General features: G+C 44.4%; 1 protein-coding gene across 4 annotated transcripts in view; it reads right to left on the reverse strand.

The window, feature by feature from the left end:
• The window catches only part of DENND5B (DENN domain containing 5B), a 578,042-nt gene that overhangs the window by 49,000 nt on the left and 513,388 nt on the right, over window positions 1-15,654 (reverse strand). For all 4 annotated transcript variants that reach the window (XM_078673773.1, XM_078673772.1, XM_078673775.1 and 1 more), the window contains one exon: window positions 7,230-7,417. In XM_078673773.1, coding sequence (XP_078529899.1) covers window positions 7,230-7,417 — 188 coding nt within the window. The remainder of the gene's footprint in view (window positions 1-7,229; window positions 7,418-15,654) is intronic.

A 15,654-nucleotide genomic window follows, 5' to 3' on the forward strand; every position in this document is an offset into this window, starting at 1 on the left:
GCTCTGCCTAGCGAGTTAGTGGTATTCAGTTCACAACTGATTGTGAACTTAGCTGCATTTCTCCCGTCAGCAACCGCTTGGGAAAGTATGGCACTGGCCTCCTCCAGAACTATGGGCAGTGCCTGTGCAACTGAATCCCATAGAGCATGGGAGTAACAAGCCAAAAGGCACACAGTTTACAGACCGCAGTGCCAGGCTGGTGGAAGAAAACATCTTCCTGCCTAAGCTGTCCAGACTCTTGGATTCTCTATCTGTTGGGGCGGTAGGGAACGTGCCAGGATTTGCACGGGAAGTACAGGCTTGGACCAAACTCTCTGGGGTAGGGTGCAGTGTAAGGAGCTTGGGGTCACCTAGGGTGTGACGATGGCGGTTGGAAACTGTCCTGTTCACCGGAGCCCCTGTACAGTGCTTGGACCAAGTCCTAAGCAGGACGTCCAGTAAGGGCTTCATTAAATGGGGTAAATGGTTCTGAGAGGTTCCCTCCTGGCTGAAACACCTCTGTCAAGGCATTAGTCTTGACTGCCACCAAGGGGAGGCTAAGGTCTAGGACCTCAGCTGCCCTTCTCACAACCATAGCAAATGACACTCCCTCCTCCGTAGCTATGGTAAGGGGAGAAAGCATGACAGTATCTGGGGACGTATCCAGTCCACTGAACTCTGCCAAGTCCACACATCAGTCCATGTTGGGATCTAGGAGTTGGTATTTTTAAGGGTCCAGCAATCCCCTCATAATCCTCCTTAAGTTCTACCCCACAGGAATAGGGCTAAAGCTCTGGCCTGGAAGGGATGGCTCGAGTCTGCTCCAGATAACGTGCCTTCGGCTCTGCGTCAGAGTTTAGGATTAGAATGGGGATGGAACCGCCAGAGAGTGCCGGAAGCATCATCATCTGAACTGGCTTTGGGGAAGGTCAAGATGGTGTGACTGGCGCCATCTGGGTCCATCTGTGAATCCAAGGGGCTCAATTGGTGCCAAGCGAAAGACCCACCGACGGGGAACCAGTAAGGACCCCTCCCAAACCCATGGAGCACGAAGACATGCCAGCAGAAACGGGCCGCACTGGCTCCTGGAAACTCGGGGAGACACAGGGGTAGGCGCAACCGCGAAGCCAGGCCTCGAATGATGATGGGGCAAAGTCGAAGACCTCCTTGACTTCTTGTTCTTTTTCTTGTGGGACTTACTCGAACGCCCAGACTACATCGAGTGAGACGGGAATCTTGGGCTCCATGACCAATCCTGGGAACTTCCCCTTGACCGAGACCATCACTGTGTCACACGTCAAGGGGCAAGGAACTTGAGAGACCGCTTCCTCAAGGCCTACGGGTGAATAGCGTGGTAATTGGCTATGCTCGTCGCATTGAGGTTGCGCTCTAGGCACAAGAGGCAAACAAGATGCAGGTCTGTCTCTGACATCTTTCGATGACAGTCGCCACAGGGCTTTAAACTGGCCTTCCTAGTGGACATCCATTCCCCACCATGACAAGATCTATCAAAAACTGCTTTAACAAAAGTCCCCCAAAAAATCAGCCAAAAATCGACTCCGGTTTAGCATTCCCCAAATTTAACTTGACTGGCACGGAAAGAAAAGAACGGACATCAGCGTGCTGGGGCGGTGTCTATATTGGCACCGCTGACGTCACTTCCGGTGTCGACGACGCCACGTGGACTGAACAACGAAATCTACTGGGGTGCAAGGGTACTGCTCATGATAAATTTCTGGATTCATTCGGACACAGGAATCTGCAGCTAGAAGTCTCTATCAGATTGATGTATTGACACTGGCAAATTGAGTGCATCCACCTTTAATGATCAATCTGTCCTGGGAAATCACATTTATGTAGAAGTTTCAAGTTTTTTTCACACCCTTTGATAGTGCAGTGTCAAAACAGGTTGTGTTGTGTGAAGCCTGGTCATAAGATCAGGTGCTTGTGGCCAATAAGCGTGACTGCAATTAGGAACCAAAAGCTTTAGATCCAGAATCGTCCATCTATTTCTTCAGTAGTTCCAGGTTGTGGATGACCTTGGGAAAAAAAATCCTGGGTCCAGCAACATAAAAGTAGATGTCTTTATAATTATGACAGGAGTGGGAAAAGCAGCTTAATGAGAGACAGCATGAAAACGTTCTAAAAGGGGGGGGGGGGGGGGGGGGGGAAAGAACCCCGAGGGACACGGACAGGTTAAAAAACTAATTGAGCACATTTTGACATGCTGTTACCTGTTGCAGAAGAATGAACCATTTTAAGTAGATATCTGAAGCAACAGGTGCCAATGCAATGGGATCTGTCAAAATGTTAGAAAAAATACTACAAATAGTCTTGGTCTTAAGTACAACTGCTATTACAACTATTTCGGAAAGAAGTAGTCCCATAATGCAGAGGCCGAGCCTAGAATAGTTGGTCCGCTGGATGTTTATTTTACTGGGAAACCTCTGGAATACCAGTTTAACAGAATTCTGAAGGAAGGCGTTTATAAATGTAGTGACTAACGTGGACAGTAAATTGTACAGGTTCAGTGAGCCAGTGGTGTAGACACATCATACGTGTATCCTTGCAAAGATTAGAGGATTGGGCCAATATGGGCATATCAGTTTGGCTGGGTATAGTAATTTGTAACTGTTACACTTTTCATTTGAGAGAGAGAGAAAATAAAGGGTTAGGAAGGATGCAGACACTGTCACCTTAGGCATTCCTTGGGTATTTATACGATATCTGAGATGACACCAGATGTTTATAAATTCCTACAAATGTGGTTTAATGCTTAGTGTTTTAAATTTGTTTTTAAGTAACTGGACATTTTCAGACACAGTCAAGCTAGTTAAGATAGCACACATACAATGTTGTGCATGGACAATTATGAGACAACTGAATGTCACAACACAGCACAACTTAGCAAAACAGTAGTTGGGGTTTGCCCCCTGCATCTTTAGCAGTGCTAATCGGGGTTAAAAAGTATCAGATTCGTCTGCTGCTGGGTTGTTTTTGTCTGGGACAGGCTACACTATTCTACCAGGGGAGAAGTGCAATATGATATTTATTGAAATGGTTGAGTGTGGGCATCGGCCATGCTGCATTCACAACCCTCTGACTGTTACAGACAAATGAGATGCAAAGCCTGACCACCAAAATAGAAGAAAAAGAATCTGGAAACTCTTGCAAGATCCTACATAGCATGCCTTAAAGAAGGCCTCCCTGCACTTACACTGGAAATAACAAATAGGATAAATGCCTCTCATCTATCATGAATAGCACCGTAGGCCTCATAGCATTTCTAAAAAAACCACAGATCCCAGGATTCTGGCTAATTATTTGCCCATATCCAATGTTCCTTACCTCAGCAGGATCCTGGAAAAGCAGCAACAAGACAGCTTCAAGAACATGCAGAATTAAACGGTCTCCTTCATGGACACTGGTCCTGCCTGGGTTCCCAGAGGACTTATGTGTGGGCCCTTTGCCTAATTCATACAGTCCAGAAGAGATGACCCAGTGGGGTTATGGATTAAGAAAAGGGGTGAACAGGTCGAGTCCACAGGGCAGCAAGTGTGTCTCCAGCCATGAATCCTAAGTACTTGTCAAGTGGGCCCATTGTCGTCTTTATTTACCCGTTTGTAGGAGGAATATGTACGTCTCAGTGGTTCAGGAGTGGGTTCTGTATGCCTCTCTTGCCTTGATAGGTCAGTGATTTCTGTCTCGGTCCACTTGGATAACGTTTTAGGGTGCAAAGTCATTCTTCCTCAGCTCAGCTAAATGCCATAAGGCACGCTTTAGGGCTGTGGAGGCTTTGCAGATTGTTTAGTGTTCTTGAATACTAATATATTCAACTAATAATTTGTAATGGGGGACGGGGCAAGATAAGAACATCATCTGAAGATCAGCATTGTCAGATTGGCACCTAAGGCATGTGTTGGATACTATTTGGAATATTTTATGCAAATGGATGGGCATCTGGTACATGTCAAGCTGTATGGTATACTACAGCAATCTGAACCTTGATTTCCTGGATACCAGTGGGTAGCCCAGCACGCTCTGCTATGCCTTTTCTGATATTTCCACCCCAGATGTGCAAGTTGTGTCTTTTCTTTGTTCTCTTACTCCTTCCAGGTGTCAGTAGTGTGGGCAACACACTAAGGTTTTGGAGCCTCCCGATTAGTGCCATTTAAAAAAAAATAAGCTGGCCAGGCTTTTGACTTTTGGAAATTGACCCATAGGTATTCCTGTCTAAGAATCCTGAACACGTGTATTCACAAGTAGCCTAAGTGTTGTGACCCTAGCTGGAGTCCAGAGCTCACCATTCAGTTGCATAGACAGTTTTGTGGCAATGAGCACGAACCACAGTGGTAGGTCTGGTGCAAAGACCAACTTCGTGTTTCAGCAAGTCAAAGTCCTAAGCCAGCACTATTTGGTCACACCCATTCCAGTGGCATGTAATGTTAACATGCCTACTCTGTGGTTTGAACACTACCCCTAGCAGTTCCAACATACTTGTACTGCAGTTCAGGACCTGCAGCATGGCAACCATCGACTCACCCATTGAAGCTATGCCGCGAGATGTCTTATACTTACGTTTCCATCTTCATTCATGTTATTTTTGGTAAACATTTTCATTCATTCCAGGATTCCTCCATAATGTTTTAAGTGTCTGTTACCATAGTTTTCTCTTTGGGGTATGCAGTTTCTTCTGTTCTTAATTTAACTTAATATTTTCTTAATTTATTTACTGTATGACCATGGATTTTTGATGTTTTCACTGCTTCAAATTATGCGTCTCGAACCTGCCCCAATCGCTTTCAAATATGAAATTGTGCTTACCTTCGATCTAATGCTTAATAGCTTTTAATGAATAACTGGTGTGTAATTCATCTGAATCTTTTTTGTTGATGAGTTTTGTTAAATTGCTTCCACCAGTCCTTCAGTTCGGTTTCAACTGATATTAAAGGTTAAGGAAAACTCACAACAGATTACAATTCTCCTCCATAGTGAACAGTGTAAATGCACGTTTATGGTGGAGTTGCACATAAACATACACTTTCGAAACACAAATAAAAAGACCTTAATGTTGGATTGCATAAGATTGCCTAATAAGACCCGGTATGCTAGTATGTATCAATATTTCTTACAAGGAAAACCTTGAAAGGTGACTTTAGCAGTTTGAAGGGACATGGAAAAGAATACCTTCGTATTTGTAAACGTTCATTTTCTGGTGTGGTCTGTCACTTTCCATATACGTTTGACTGCAATTGTGGCGTGCTACATTATCTTGGAGGTCTGACCTCCACAATTAGGTTTCTGGATCTGGGTATTTTTAATAAACTAGTGCTCAGACTACAGAACACAAAAACCAGAAACCTTGCTCCTACAAAGGCAAATATCCTAGGACTGCTGTGTCTACAATGATCACCAATCAGAACAGAATAGACTCTAAAACATACCAGCTACCAATCAGTATATGGGGTTTATTTAGAGTGTAGCGGATGCAGGACATCAGTTAACATATGACACATGTTCCGTCCCCACACTTGAGGTGCATACACTCTAAACAAAAAAGTTACTTACCTTTGGGAACAATCTTTATTGACCTGCAGATTCCTCTCCTTTTAAAAACCTTAGGTGTCAGACTGGATCTGGAAACTTTTCAATGGGAAACATCCTTTACAACGAAACTTTTACAACGCACTACCATTACGACGCAACTTTTACAACGCAAACTATTACAACGCATAGCGCTTGGGGGCGCTCTAGGATAGGGAATAGGTTAATTTACTATCCAATAACCTTCCCTAGTGTCCACGGGGACTGGAGTTGGAATAGTAAATTAAACTATTCACTATCCAGCGCCCAAAAGCATTATGCGTTGTAATGGTATGCGTTGTAAAACTTGCGATGTAAAGGTAGGCGTTGTAAAAGTATGCGTTGTAACGTCATACATCCCTTTTCAATAGTTGTCTGCACCCGTAGGAGGCGGTGGGTCCATCTCGGTACTGGAAGCAATGTCACCATGATACCACTGGAGACATAAAACGCCCACATTTGCACACCAACGTCTACCCTTTTCTCTTCGGTTCCAGACTATTGCTCTCCTCAGAATTTTCATTTTTTATTTGATTTCTGTTTTCCCAAAAAAATGTTCGGAGAAGTGCAAGGATGTAACCCCTCAAATGGTCAGCTTTTAAACCTTGCAGTGACTGTGATAGAAAAATGTACATCATAGACCCCCACAACATCCATCTCTGGTGCCTATGATGCGAAGTTGTGTGAGTCAAGCAACAGCATGCACCCCAATGCCATTAAATAAAGGGAGGCCAACCTGTTCATGGCCCGGGCTCAGGATGATTGAAGAGCTAGAAGAAAATCAGGCACCAGGATGAAGTCGCCAGTCGCTTTTGTTGAAGTCCTACCAACGAAGGTACAAGATGAAGTGACGTCACGACTTGAAGCAGCGCAGATAGTGAAAATGTAAGTCACCAAAGCACTTTTCTATGCCTCAGGAATCTTCCTCAGTGCCAGAATTAGTTTCTCTTTCTTGAAAGGAACCAGGACCTCCGTCTCCTTTGGACCTAATGTCAGTTCCCTCACCCTCAGTGCCTGTTGATCCTTCACCCATGCCTCGACATTAGAAGTCCTACACTGAGTTTCCTGCTACCAGTAAAGACATTACTAAAGACACCTAAATGTAATTGTGTATGTTTTCCACAAGGCTATGGTCCCCACTGGAGGAAGCTTAGGACCTATAGGCTTACATTTTGGAATGACATCAGTGGGTTTTAAGCCGTCTTTACTCCCTTCATCTCCTTACCTGCTATTTCTCTGGCTCGACTCCAGCGTCGACGCCAGTCACAACTTCAGTTCCACGGCTAATGCTGCCTCCTCTTACCATGTAGATGGGTTCTTCACCATGGGTGCCAGACCAACTTTCACCAGCACCACTCCAAAGTCAACATGTGCCACCAATTTTGGGTGGATGAATGGTTTGCCAAACTCCAAAAAACGTTCAGTGTGTCTAATGAAAGCTTGCATTTGCACCAATAAGTGTGCCTTGTAAATGTATTCATATTGTTATTAAAAATGTTCATGCAAAGCTAAATCAAGCACTGAAAATAATACAAATTACTTCCGCTAATCAAAATGTTTACTTGCAAATTTAATAAAACGAGCAGCAGTGTGATAAATTTAAGTCAGGGATCTAACTCGACAATAATTGCATGAGACTGAAAATGTAAAAGGAATCATTGGCTTACTGGGGCTTTTTCCCGTGAGGGAAGTGATACTGAGACGTCGATTCATGGTTGGTGATTTCTGCTGAGGCGGAGTGCGAGACTGCTTTCCCAGATCCTCTTCGGAAGTTGGGATTATTAATTCTCCAATAAGAATTCTCTCCAGACTTCCATCATCAACACCTTTCCCCAACCATCTCCCACACGGGAACCTGCAAGACAGTAGGAAACAGCAAGTAAATATATTTTTGGGTTTGAGTCAATATTTTGTTTTAGTGGGATTTTTTGATTGGTTCACATTCGATGTCATCTTTTTCCTAAATTTCCTGGGGAGTTTGGTTGGACATTTTCTTATCATATGACTTTTAATACACAGTATAAACAAAACCCCATCTTAAATTGTCGTTCTCTCTCCTGTTTAGACGTACAGTAAATCCTAACAGCATTAGGTCCTCATGTCATATTGCAGTAGACTTTGATATAGGAATGGTAGGGGGATAGGTGCTAGGACCACAAGTGTTTAGTTTTAAGACCTGGAGTTTCTTCTATTCCAGTAGTTCTTAACCTTTTGACTTCTGTGGACCCCACTTAATGAATACTGGAAGCCAGAGACCCACACTAATTCATCATTGAAATCTGGGGAACCTCACTAAGTAATCACTGGAAGCCAGGAACCCCAGCCTAAGTACTTTTGATTATTTGAACCAGAAAAGAATACACAAAATATACAGAAGTTAATATTCATCAAACTAAACAAATGATAATGTTTTTATTTAATTCCCAAACAAATATAAAAAAGCAACAACTTAATTTTAATAGGAAGGTTGAAGGTCTACTAAATTCAACTGAGGCCACTCATCGTCCATACTGTATTGTGATTGATTCATTTGCACTGCTCCCACGAATCAATCTGAGGATACTAACTTAATTTTAGCCCTCACTTTAATATTCCTTCACATATACAGAACGTTTTAACATTTTCAATTGTTGTACATTTTGGTTCTTCATTTATATACACGTTATTTATCTGTTCATTTTTAATTTTCTAACCAGTCACGGACCCCCTGAATAGGCTTTGCAGACCCCTGGGGCGCTTGGACTACAGGTTAAAAAGGAAAATGCTACGTACCCAGTATGCATCTGTTCTTGCCATGTAGAGCTGTAGAGTCACATGCTGTGCATAGCCTGCCACCTAGTGTTGGGTCTGGATTTTTGCACTTTTTTTTTGCTCGAAGAAGTCTTTTCAGTCACACAAGGTAGGTGACTCCTCCTTTCGGTGATAGTGCGCATGGGCATCAACTCCATTGTTAGATTGTTTGGCGCAGACGGTGATAATGGAGTTAGTAAGAGATGTCCATGTATGTATGCATCTAAGAAAGATGTAACTGCAACAGGTATAGGTACCCGGGGAGGAGGGTGGGCACATGTGACTTTACAGCTCTACATGCCAAGAACAGATGCATACTGGGTAAGTAGCATTTTCTGTTCGAGGCATGTGAGCTGTAGATCACATGCTGTGCATTGACTAAAAAGCAGTTGTCTCCCAAAGCGGTGGCTAACCAGTAGCTGTTGCAGTGGTTTGAAAGAGTGTACGTAAAACTGCTTGGCCCACACTTGCTTGCTGTCTTGCTAACACATCTACACAATAGCCACTTTGCAGATATCATTTATGGGTATGTTTCCTTGAAATGCCATAGAAGCCCCTAGTTTGAGTGGAATGCGCTCTAGGGGGAATTGTTAAAGTTATTTTTGCTTTTGCATAACATATCTGAATGCATTTGATTATCCACCTTGCAATGCCCGATTTTAATATTCGATTGCTTTTATGTGGTGGAACAAAAGCAACAAATAGTTGTTTTGTTTTGCGAAAAGGTTTAGCCCTTTCTATCTAGTAAAGAATTCATCTTTTCACATCCAGTGTGTGTAAAGCACATTCTGCCACAGAATCTGGTTGAGGAAAGAACACAGGCACTGGTTGATGTGAAAGGCAGAAAGGATCTTTGGTGAAAATGTAGGATTGTCCGAAGAACCACTTTGTTTTGATGTATTTGTAATAATGGTGCTTCTGTGGTTAGTGCCTGGATCTCACCCACTCTTCTCAGAGATGTGATAGCCATGAGGAAAGCTACCTCCCAAGTAAGAAATTGTATTTCCCATTTATGCAATGGCTCAGAGGGTGGACCCATTAGCCTTGTGAGGACAATATTGAGATTCCGCACTGGAGCAGGTGGAAGTCTCAGAGGAATAATTCCTTTAACCCCTTACATGAATGCTTTGATGACAGGCACTCTAAAAAGAGACAGATGTTGTCTGTGTTGTAGGTGAGTAGCTATTGCAGCAAGATGTAAGCATATGGAAGAATACACCAAAATTGGAACGCTGTAGATGAAATAAATAGCAACTGATATTTTGAACTGAAGCGTCCAGTGAATCTATGTGATTTTTATTGCAGTATATCACAAAACGCTTCCACTCTGCTGCCTAGCATGCTCTTGTAGTAGGAGATCTAGCCTCCTTGATACTGTTCATGCAGTCTGGTGGAAGACTGAGGTAACCAAACTCTAGGATTTCAGGTGCTAGATCGCAAGGTTGAGATGGCTGGGATCAGGGTGTCTTATCTCTCCATGGATCTGAGTGAGTAGATTGGTAGTGAGGTGTAGTTTTTGGTGAGGATCTACTGAGAGTTCCAATAGAGTTGTGAGCCAGGGTTGTTCGGCCCATGTGGGAGCAACTAAGATTAATGTCAAGGGCGCCTGTCTGAGCTTCCGTACCACTCATGGAATGAGTGGGAGAGGCGGAAAAGCGTAGGCAAATATCCCTGACCAATTCATCCATAGTGCATTGCCCTTGGACAATGGGTGTGGATGTCTGGATGCAAAGTTTGGGCATTTTGCGTTTAGGTTTGTGGTGAACACATCTATGTCTGGAAATCCCTACATTTTGGAAGAATAGGAGGAGAACTTGCGCTCCCATTTGTGGATCTGTTGTCTTTGACGACTGAGCAGATCTGCAATCTGATTGTTTACTCCTGGAAGGTGTTCTGCAAGGAGAAACATTCTGTGATGTATGACCCATGTCCAGATGGTCTGTGCTAGTTGTGACAGCTGGAGAGAGTGTGTCCCCCCGTTTTTGTATGTAGTACATTGTTGTCATGTTGTCTGTACGGATCACGACAGCTTTGTCTACTACATGAACTGAGAAAAATCGCTAGCAATTCTAGATGATTTATGTGAAGCTGCTTTTGTTGCAAGTTCCACATGCCCTGAATTGAATGTGTTTGGAGATGAGCTCCCCAACCAGTGAGTGATGCGTCTGCAGTTAGCACTATCTGTGGAACCGGGTCGATGCAGAGACGCCCTTTTGAAAGGTTGTGTGTATTCCACCACTGCAGAGAGCAATGGGTGCTGCCGTCCACCAACACTAGATCAGATAACAGACCCTGAGCCTGGTTCCACTGATGTGCTAAGCACTCCTGAAGGGGACGCATGTGAAGTCTTGCGTAAGGGACTATTAGTATACAAGATGCCATCATCCCCAGTAACTGAATGAACACTCGAGCTGGCAATGAGTGTTGAGGGTGAAATTGAGAGAGTAGAGTCTGCATATTGTGGATTCTGGCCGGATCGGGATAGGCCAAAGCCTTCTGTATGTCTATTGTGGCTCCCAGATACGCCTGTGTGTTGGATGGCTGTAGATGGGATTTGGGCAGATTCACTGTGAACCCAAGATCGTGGAGCAACTGCAATGTTTTGAGAGTGTGATGGAGACAGCTTTTTTGCGAGTTAGCTTTTATGAGCCAATCGTCCAGGTATGGGAAGACATGAATATGTTGTCTTCGAAGATGAGCTGCGACTACTGCTAAACACTTGGTGAAAACTCTGAGTGCGGTAGTTACTCCGAACGGGAGCACCTTAAACTGATAATGTTGTCCTGCCACTACAAACCGTAGGCATTTGCGGTGAGGAGGATGTATTGGAATATGGAAATAGGCGTCCTTTAAGTCCAGAGTGGACAGGAAGTCGCCCTGTTGAAGGAGCGGAAGTACTTGTTGTGGAGTGACCATGTGAAAGTGGTGGTCTGATTGAATGTATATATTTAGATCTCTGAGGTCCAGTATAGGCCTGAGAGATCCGTCCTTCCTGGGAATTAAGAAGTATAGGGAGTATACTCCGGTTCTATGATGTTTTAATGGGACTGTTTTTTTGCTTCATTTTCTAACCGAGATTGAACCTCTTTTTTTAGGAGGGTGAGATGTTCCTGTGACGTTGCATGTGATCTTGGAAGAATGTTTGGGGAAGTGTCTAAGTTCCAGGCAGTAACCATATTGGATAATTTGTAGAACCCATTTGTCTGAGAAATTGAGAGAGACGTCCTCCTACAGGAGTGGAATGATTGGAGGGTAGTGGAAGGAAGTCACTGTTTGTTATTGTAGGGGGAAGTGCGTGTGGAGTTGCCTCTGCCTCTTCCCTTACCATTGTTTCCTCTAAAACCTCCTCTAAAATATCCTCTTGATGAAGCGATTGGTTGTTGCCCTTGTAAGAAGAGGAAGGATTTTCTATTGTAACCATTTTGGAACCACCCCTGTAATAGGAGTGGCAAAAGGAACCTCTACTAGCATGTAATTGGAAAATCCCCCATGGATTTTGCAACCTCAGTGTCTTTATTTTTCTCCAGTGAGGTGTCAACTGCTGGATCAAATAGGTGTTCCTTGTCAAAAGGTTGATTAAGAATGGAGGCCTGTACCTCAGGTTTAAAACAAGATATTCTTAACCATGCGTGTTTGCATAGCAACACGCTTGTGTTCACTGCACCTGCTGCTGTGTCTGCTGCATCTAATGCACATTTGAAGGAGGTATTGGTAATGAGTTTTTGCTCTTGTATGAGATCATTTGCCTTAGATTTATGCTTATCAGGCATATATTGGATATGTTTTTCCAACTCATCATAATGAGCTCTATCATACCTGGTTAGCAAAGCCTGGGCATTGGCAATGCGCCAGTGATAAGCTGCCGAGAAGCTACGTTTTTACCAGAGGCATCTATTAAATTGGACTCTTTATCAGGAGGAGGGGCCTCACCAATTGTTTGTGAATTTGCTCTTTTCGAGCATTACGGACCACCAAAGAGTCTAAGGGCAGCTGACCTTTAATGTAAGCAGGGTCAGTAAGTGCTGGTTTGTATTTTTTCTCAATCCTGGGCGTGATTATACTTGCCCTGACAGGGGTCTTTGAAAATCTCATCTGCGTGCTTGAGTATGCCCTGAAGCATTGGTAAAGTGTGTGTTGTTTTTTGAGTGGAGCTTAAGGTCAAGAGTAAGAAGTCCTCCTCTAAAGTCTATTTATGCAATTCCACCCCATGATAGTGAGCAGCCCTATTAAGAAGCTCAATATAACCTATATTGTCGTTAGGAGGAGGGAGATGGCCTAGATGAATACAAATTATGGTCAGTGTCTGTATGTGGATCAGTATTATAATCCTCCCATGGGTCAACATATTGTAGCCTGTTGTTATACCCACCCCCCTCATCATGTGGGTCAGGTGACAGTGGTGGTGCATTAGTGGGGATAATAAGTAGGTGAGGATTAGTAGGTGAAGGAGGTGAAATATAAGGTAGTGATGGATTTGTACCCATATTCCTTTTCCTTAGAGGTATATGATGCTCATCCTGATGTGCTAATTTCCTTTTTTCAGGTACTTTGGCATAAGTGTGTCCAGTATGGAGTAGTTTTTTACCTGTAACTCCAGTTCTGTAGTAGGGGTATCTCTGTTATAGTCATAATCTAGTGAATAGTGCCGCCCATGTGCTTGGACCCCGGAGCAATCAAAAATAATCTCTTAAGTGGTCTTCATTGCAGTCCTGCATAGACACTTAAGAGAGAATTAAGACAAATAATGCAGCCTAACATATACAAGGCTACAAAGGCCACCACTTCATCTAAACAGTGAAAAGGATAACCCACCATGTCCGGTTTAACACTATTTTACCAAGTTTTCCTCACAGGGAAAACTCCCCTCCACCAAAATCCTTGAGATGATAGAGAGGAAGGGTTGGACAGACAAGCCCCCATAGGCTGCCATTATGTGTCTTGAAAAGGTATACCGTGCCTTTAAGGAACTCTCCAGAGACCCTCGGTATCCCAGGATGCACAGACAAAGTCCTTTTACTTTCAGATCTTTTGACTGGGTGTGAGTGTTTGATTGATTCAGATGCTCCGTCCATCACCACCCCCTTTTTTACCGCTTTTTGCCGCCATAAGTGTGGCAGGGTATGCTTAGACGTGAGTCCCTTGCTCACTTTGCCACTGGATTCAAGCAAGCCGGGCTGAAGACGGCTGGAATGCCAGAAACCGGTCCCCGGAAGCTTGTTTCCGGTCCAGGGAAGACATGGCTTGGCAGTTCGGGCTGGACTGTTCCTATGAGGCACAGGGTCAGACTGATTTGCATATAGCCATGTCTGAACTGGGGTGGCAGAGTGGGCTAAAGAACGGTGATGGATTAAACCCAGATCTTTTGACTGGGTGTGAGTGTTTGATTGATTCAGATGCTCAGTCCATCACCACCCCCTTTTTTACGGTGTATAAAGCAAGGCCTGTACCATACAGTACAGTACCATTTTCTCCACCGGGGAGGAGGGTGGGCGCTTAGGACTATAACAGAGATACCCCTACTACAGAAGTGGAGTTACAGGTAAGAAACTACTAATTCTGTAGTAGGGGATCTCTGTGTATAGTCATAATCTAGTGAATAGAAGGCAAGCCCATCCCAACAACCAATCCGGCAGTGGAGAAAAAAATATAACACCGCTACTGTGCAAACAGATTTCTCAACGAAGCCTGCCCAACCTGAGCATCCGCTCTGGCATCAGAGTCCAGACAGTAATGCTTAGCAAAGGTATGGACCAACTTCCAAGTGGCAGCCCGGCAGATCTCTGCAATGGGAACATTACGAAGCAAAGCTGTTGTAGCTGCTTTGCCTCTGGTAGAATGAGCCTTAGGCTTACCTCCTAAGGTCTTGTTAGCCTTCTGGTAACATAACTGAATACAGGACACAATCCACCTAGAGATGGACTGTTTTGAGGTGGCAAGACCAGTACTGACCGACCCATAATTGACAAACAATTGGTCTGACCTACGAATGTCCTTGGTCTTATCCACGTAGAATGTCAACACCCTTCTGACATCCATGGAATGGAGAGACCTTTCCGCTGGAGTGGAAGGATTCTGGAAAAACGTAGGTAAAGTTATGGTCTGATTGACATAGAAATCAGAAATCACCTTAGGAAGGAACTTAGGGTGAGTACGCATCACAACCTTAGCAGCATGAAATACAGTATAAGGTTCTTGGCAACACAACGCCTGAATTTCACTTACCCTGCGGGCCAATGTAATGGCCACAAGGAAGGCTGCCTTCCATGACAAGTGCTGCAGAGAAGCTTTATGGATGGGTTCAAAAGGATCCTTCATCAATCTGGACAGCACCACATTCAGCTCCCATAATAGCGAAGGACGCCGAACAGGAGGAAACACTTTCTTCAATCCTTCCAAAAAATCTTTAATCACAGGGATCTGGAAGAAGGATGTCTGTGAAGGGCATTTCCTATACGCAGTCAAAGCTGCGAGGTGAACCTTAATAGAATGAAAATTAAGGCCAGACTGAGCCAAATGCAAAAGGTATGGAAGGATGAAATCTTCCTTGCAGGTTGTCGGATCATAATGCTTGGAAGTGCACCAGTTGCAGAACCTCTTCCACTTATAGGCATAGGAAGTGGTAGTGGAGGGTCTCTTAGCTTCCTTAAGTATAGCCATGCAATCTTCAGGGAGATTTAAGTGTCCATATTGCACTATTTCAGGAGCCATGCCGCCAATCTCAACGATGAGAGGTTGGGGTGCACCATCTGCCCCCGAACTTTGTGAGAAGGTCCGGTCAACACAGCAGCCGCATGTGGGGTAGGAGAGACCGGTGAAGCAGGTCCGTGAACCACCACTGTCGGGGCCACTCCGGAGCAATGAGGATCATCCGTGCTCTGGACTGAGACAGCTTGATGAGCACCGCCGGAATCAGGGGAATGGGTGGAAAAGCGTACAGAAAGCTGTTCGACCAGCTGATCCATAGCGCGTTCCCCAGTGTCCCCGGTTGGTAATACCTGGAGGCGAAGTCTCAGCATTTTCTATTTTCGGCGGTGGCGAACAGATCTACGTCCGGAGTGCCCCACCTGTCGAAGATGTCTTCTAGCACTTCGTCGTTTAGAACCCACTCATGGTTTTCTTGCACCAGCATGCTGAGTGCATCCGCCTGAGCATTCTGCACACCTGGCAGATGGGTAGCCGTTATCGTCAGTCCTCTGGCTAGCAGCCAGTGCCAGATCGCCTGAGCTTCCTGCGACAGAGTGCGCGATCCCGAGCCCCCCTGCTTGTTGAGGTAATACATTGTGGTCGTATTGTCCGTCTGCA

This window comes from Lissotriton helveticus, chromosome 1_1, assembly GCF_964261635.1.
Source record: "Lissotriton helveticus chromosome 1_1, aLisHel1.1, whole genome shotgun sequence".
In the NCBI taxonomy this organism is placed as follows: Eukaryota; Metazoa; Chordata; class Amphibia; order Caudata; family Salamandridae; genus Lissotriton; species Lissotriton helveticus.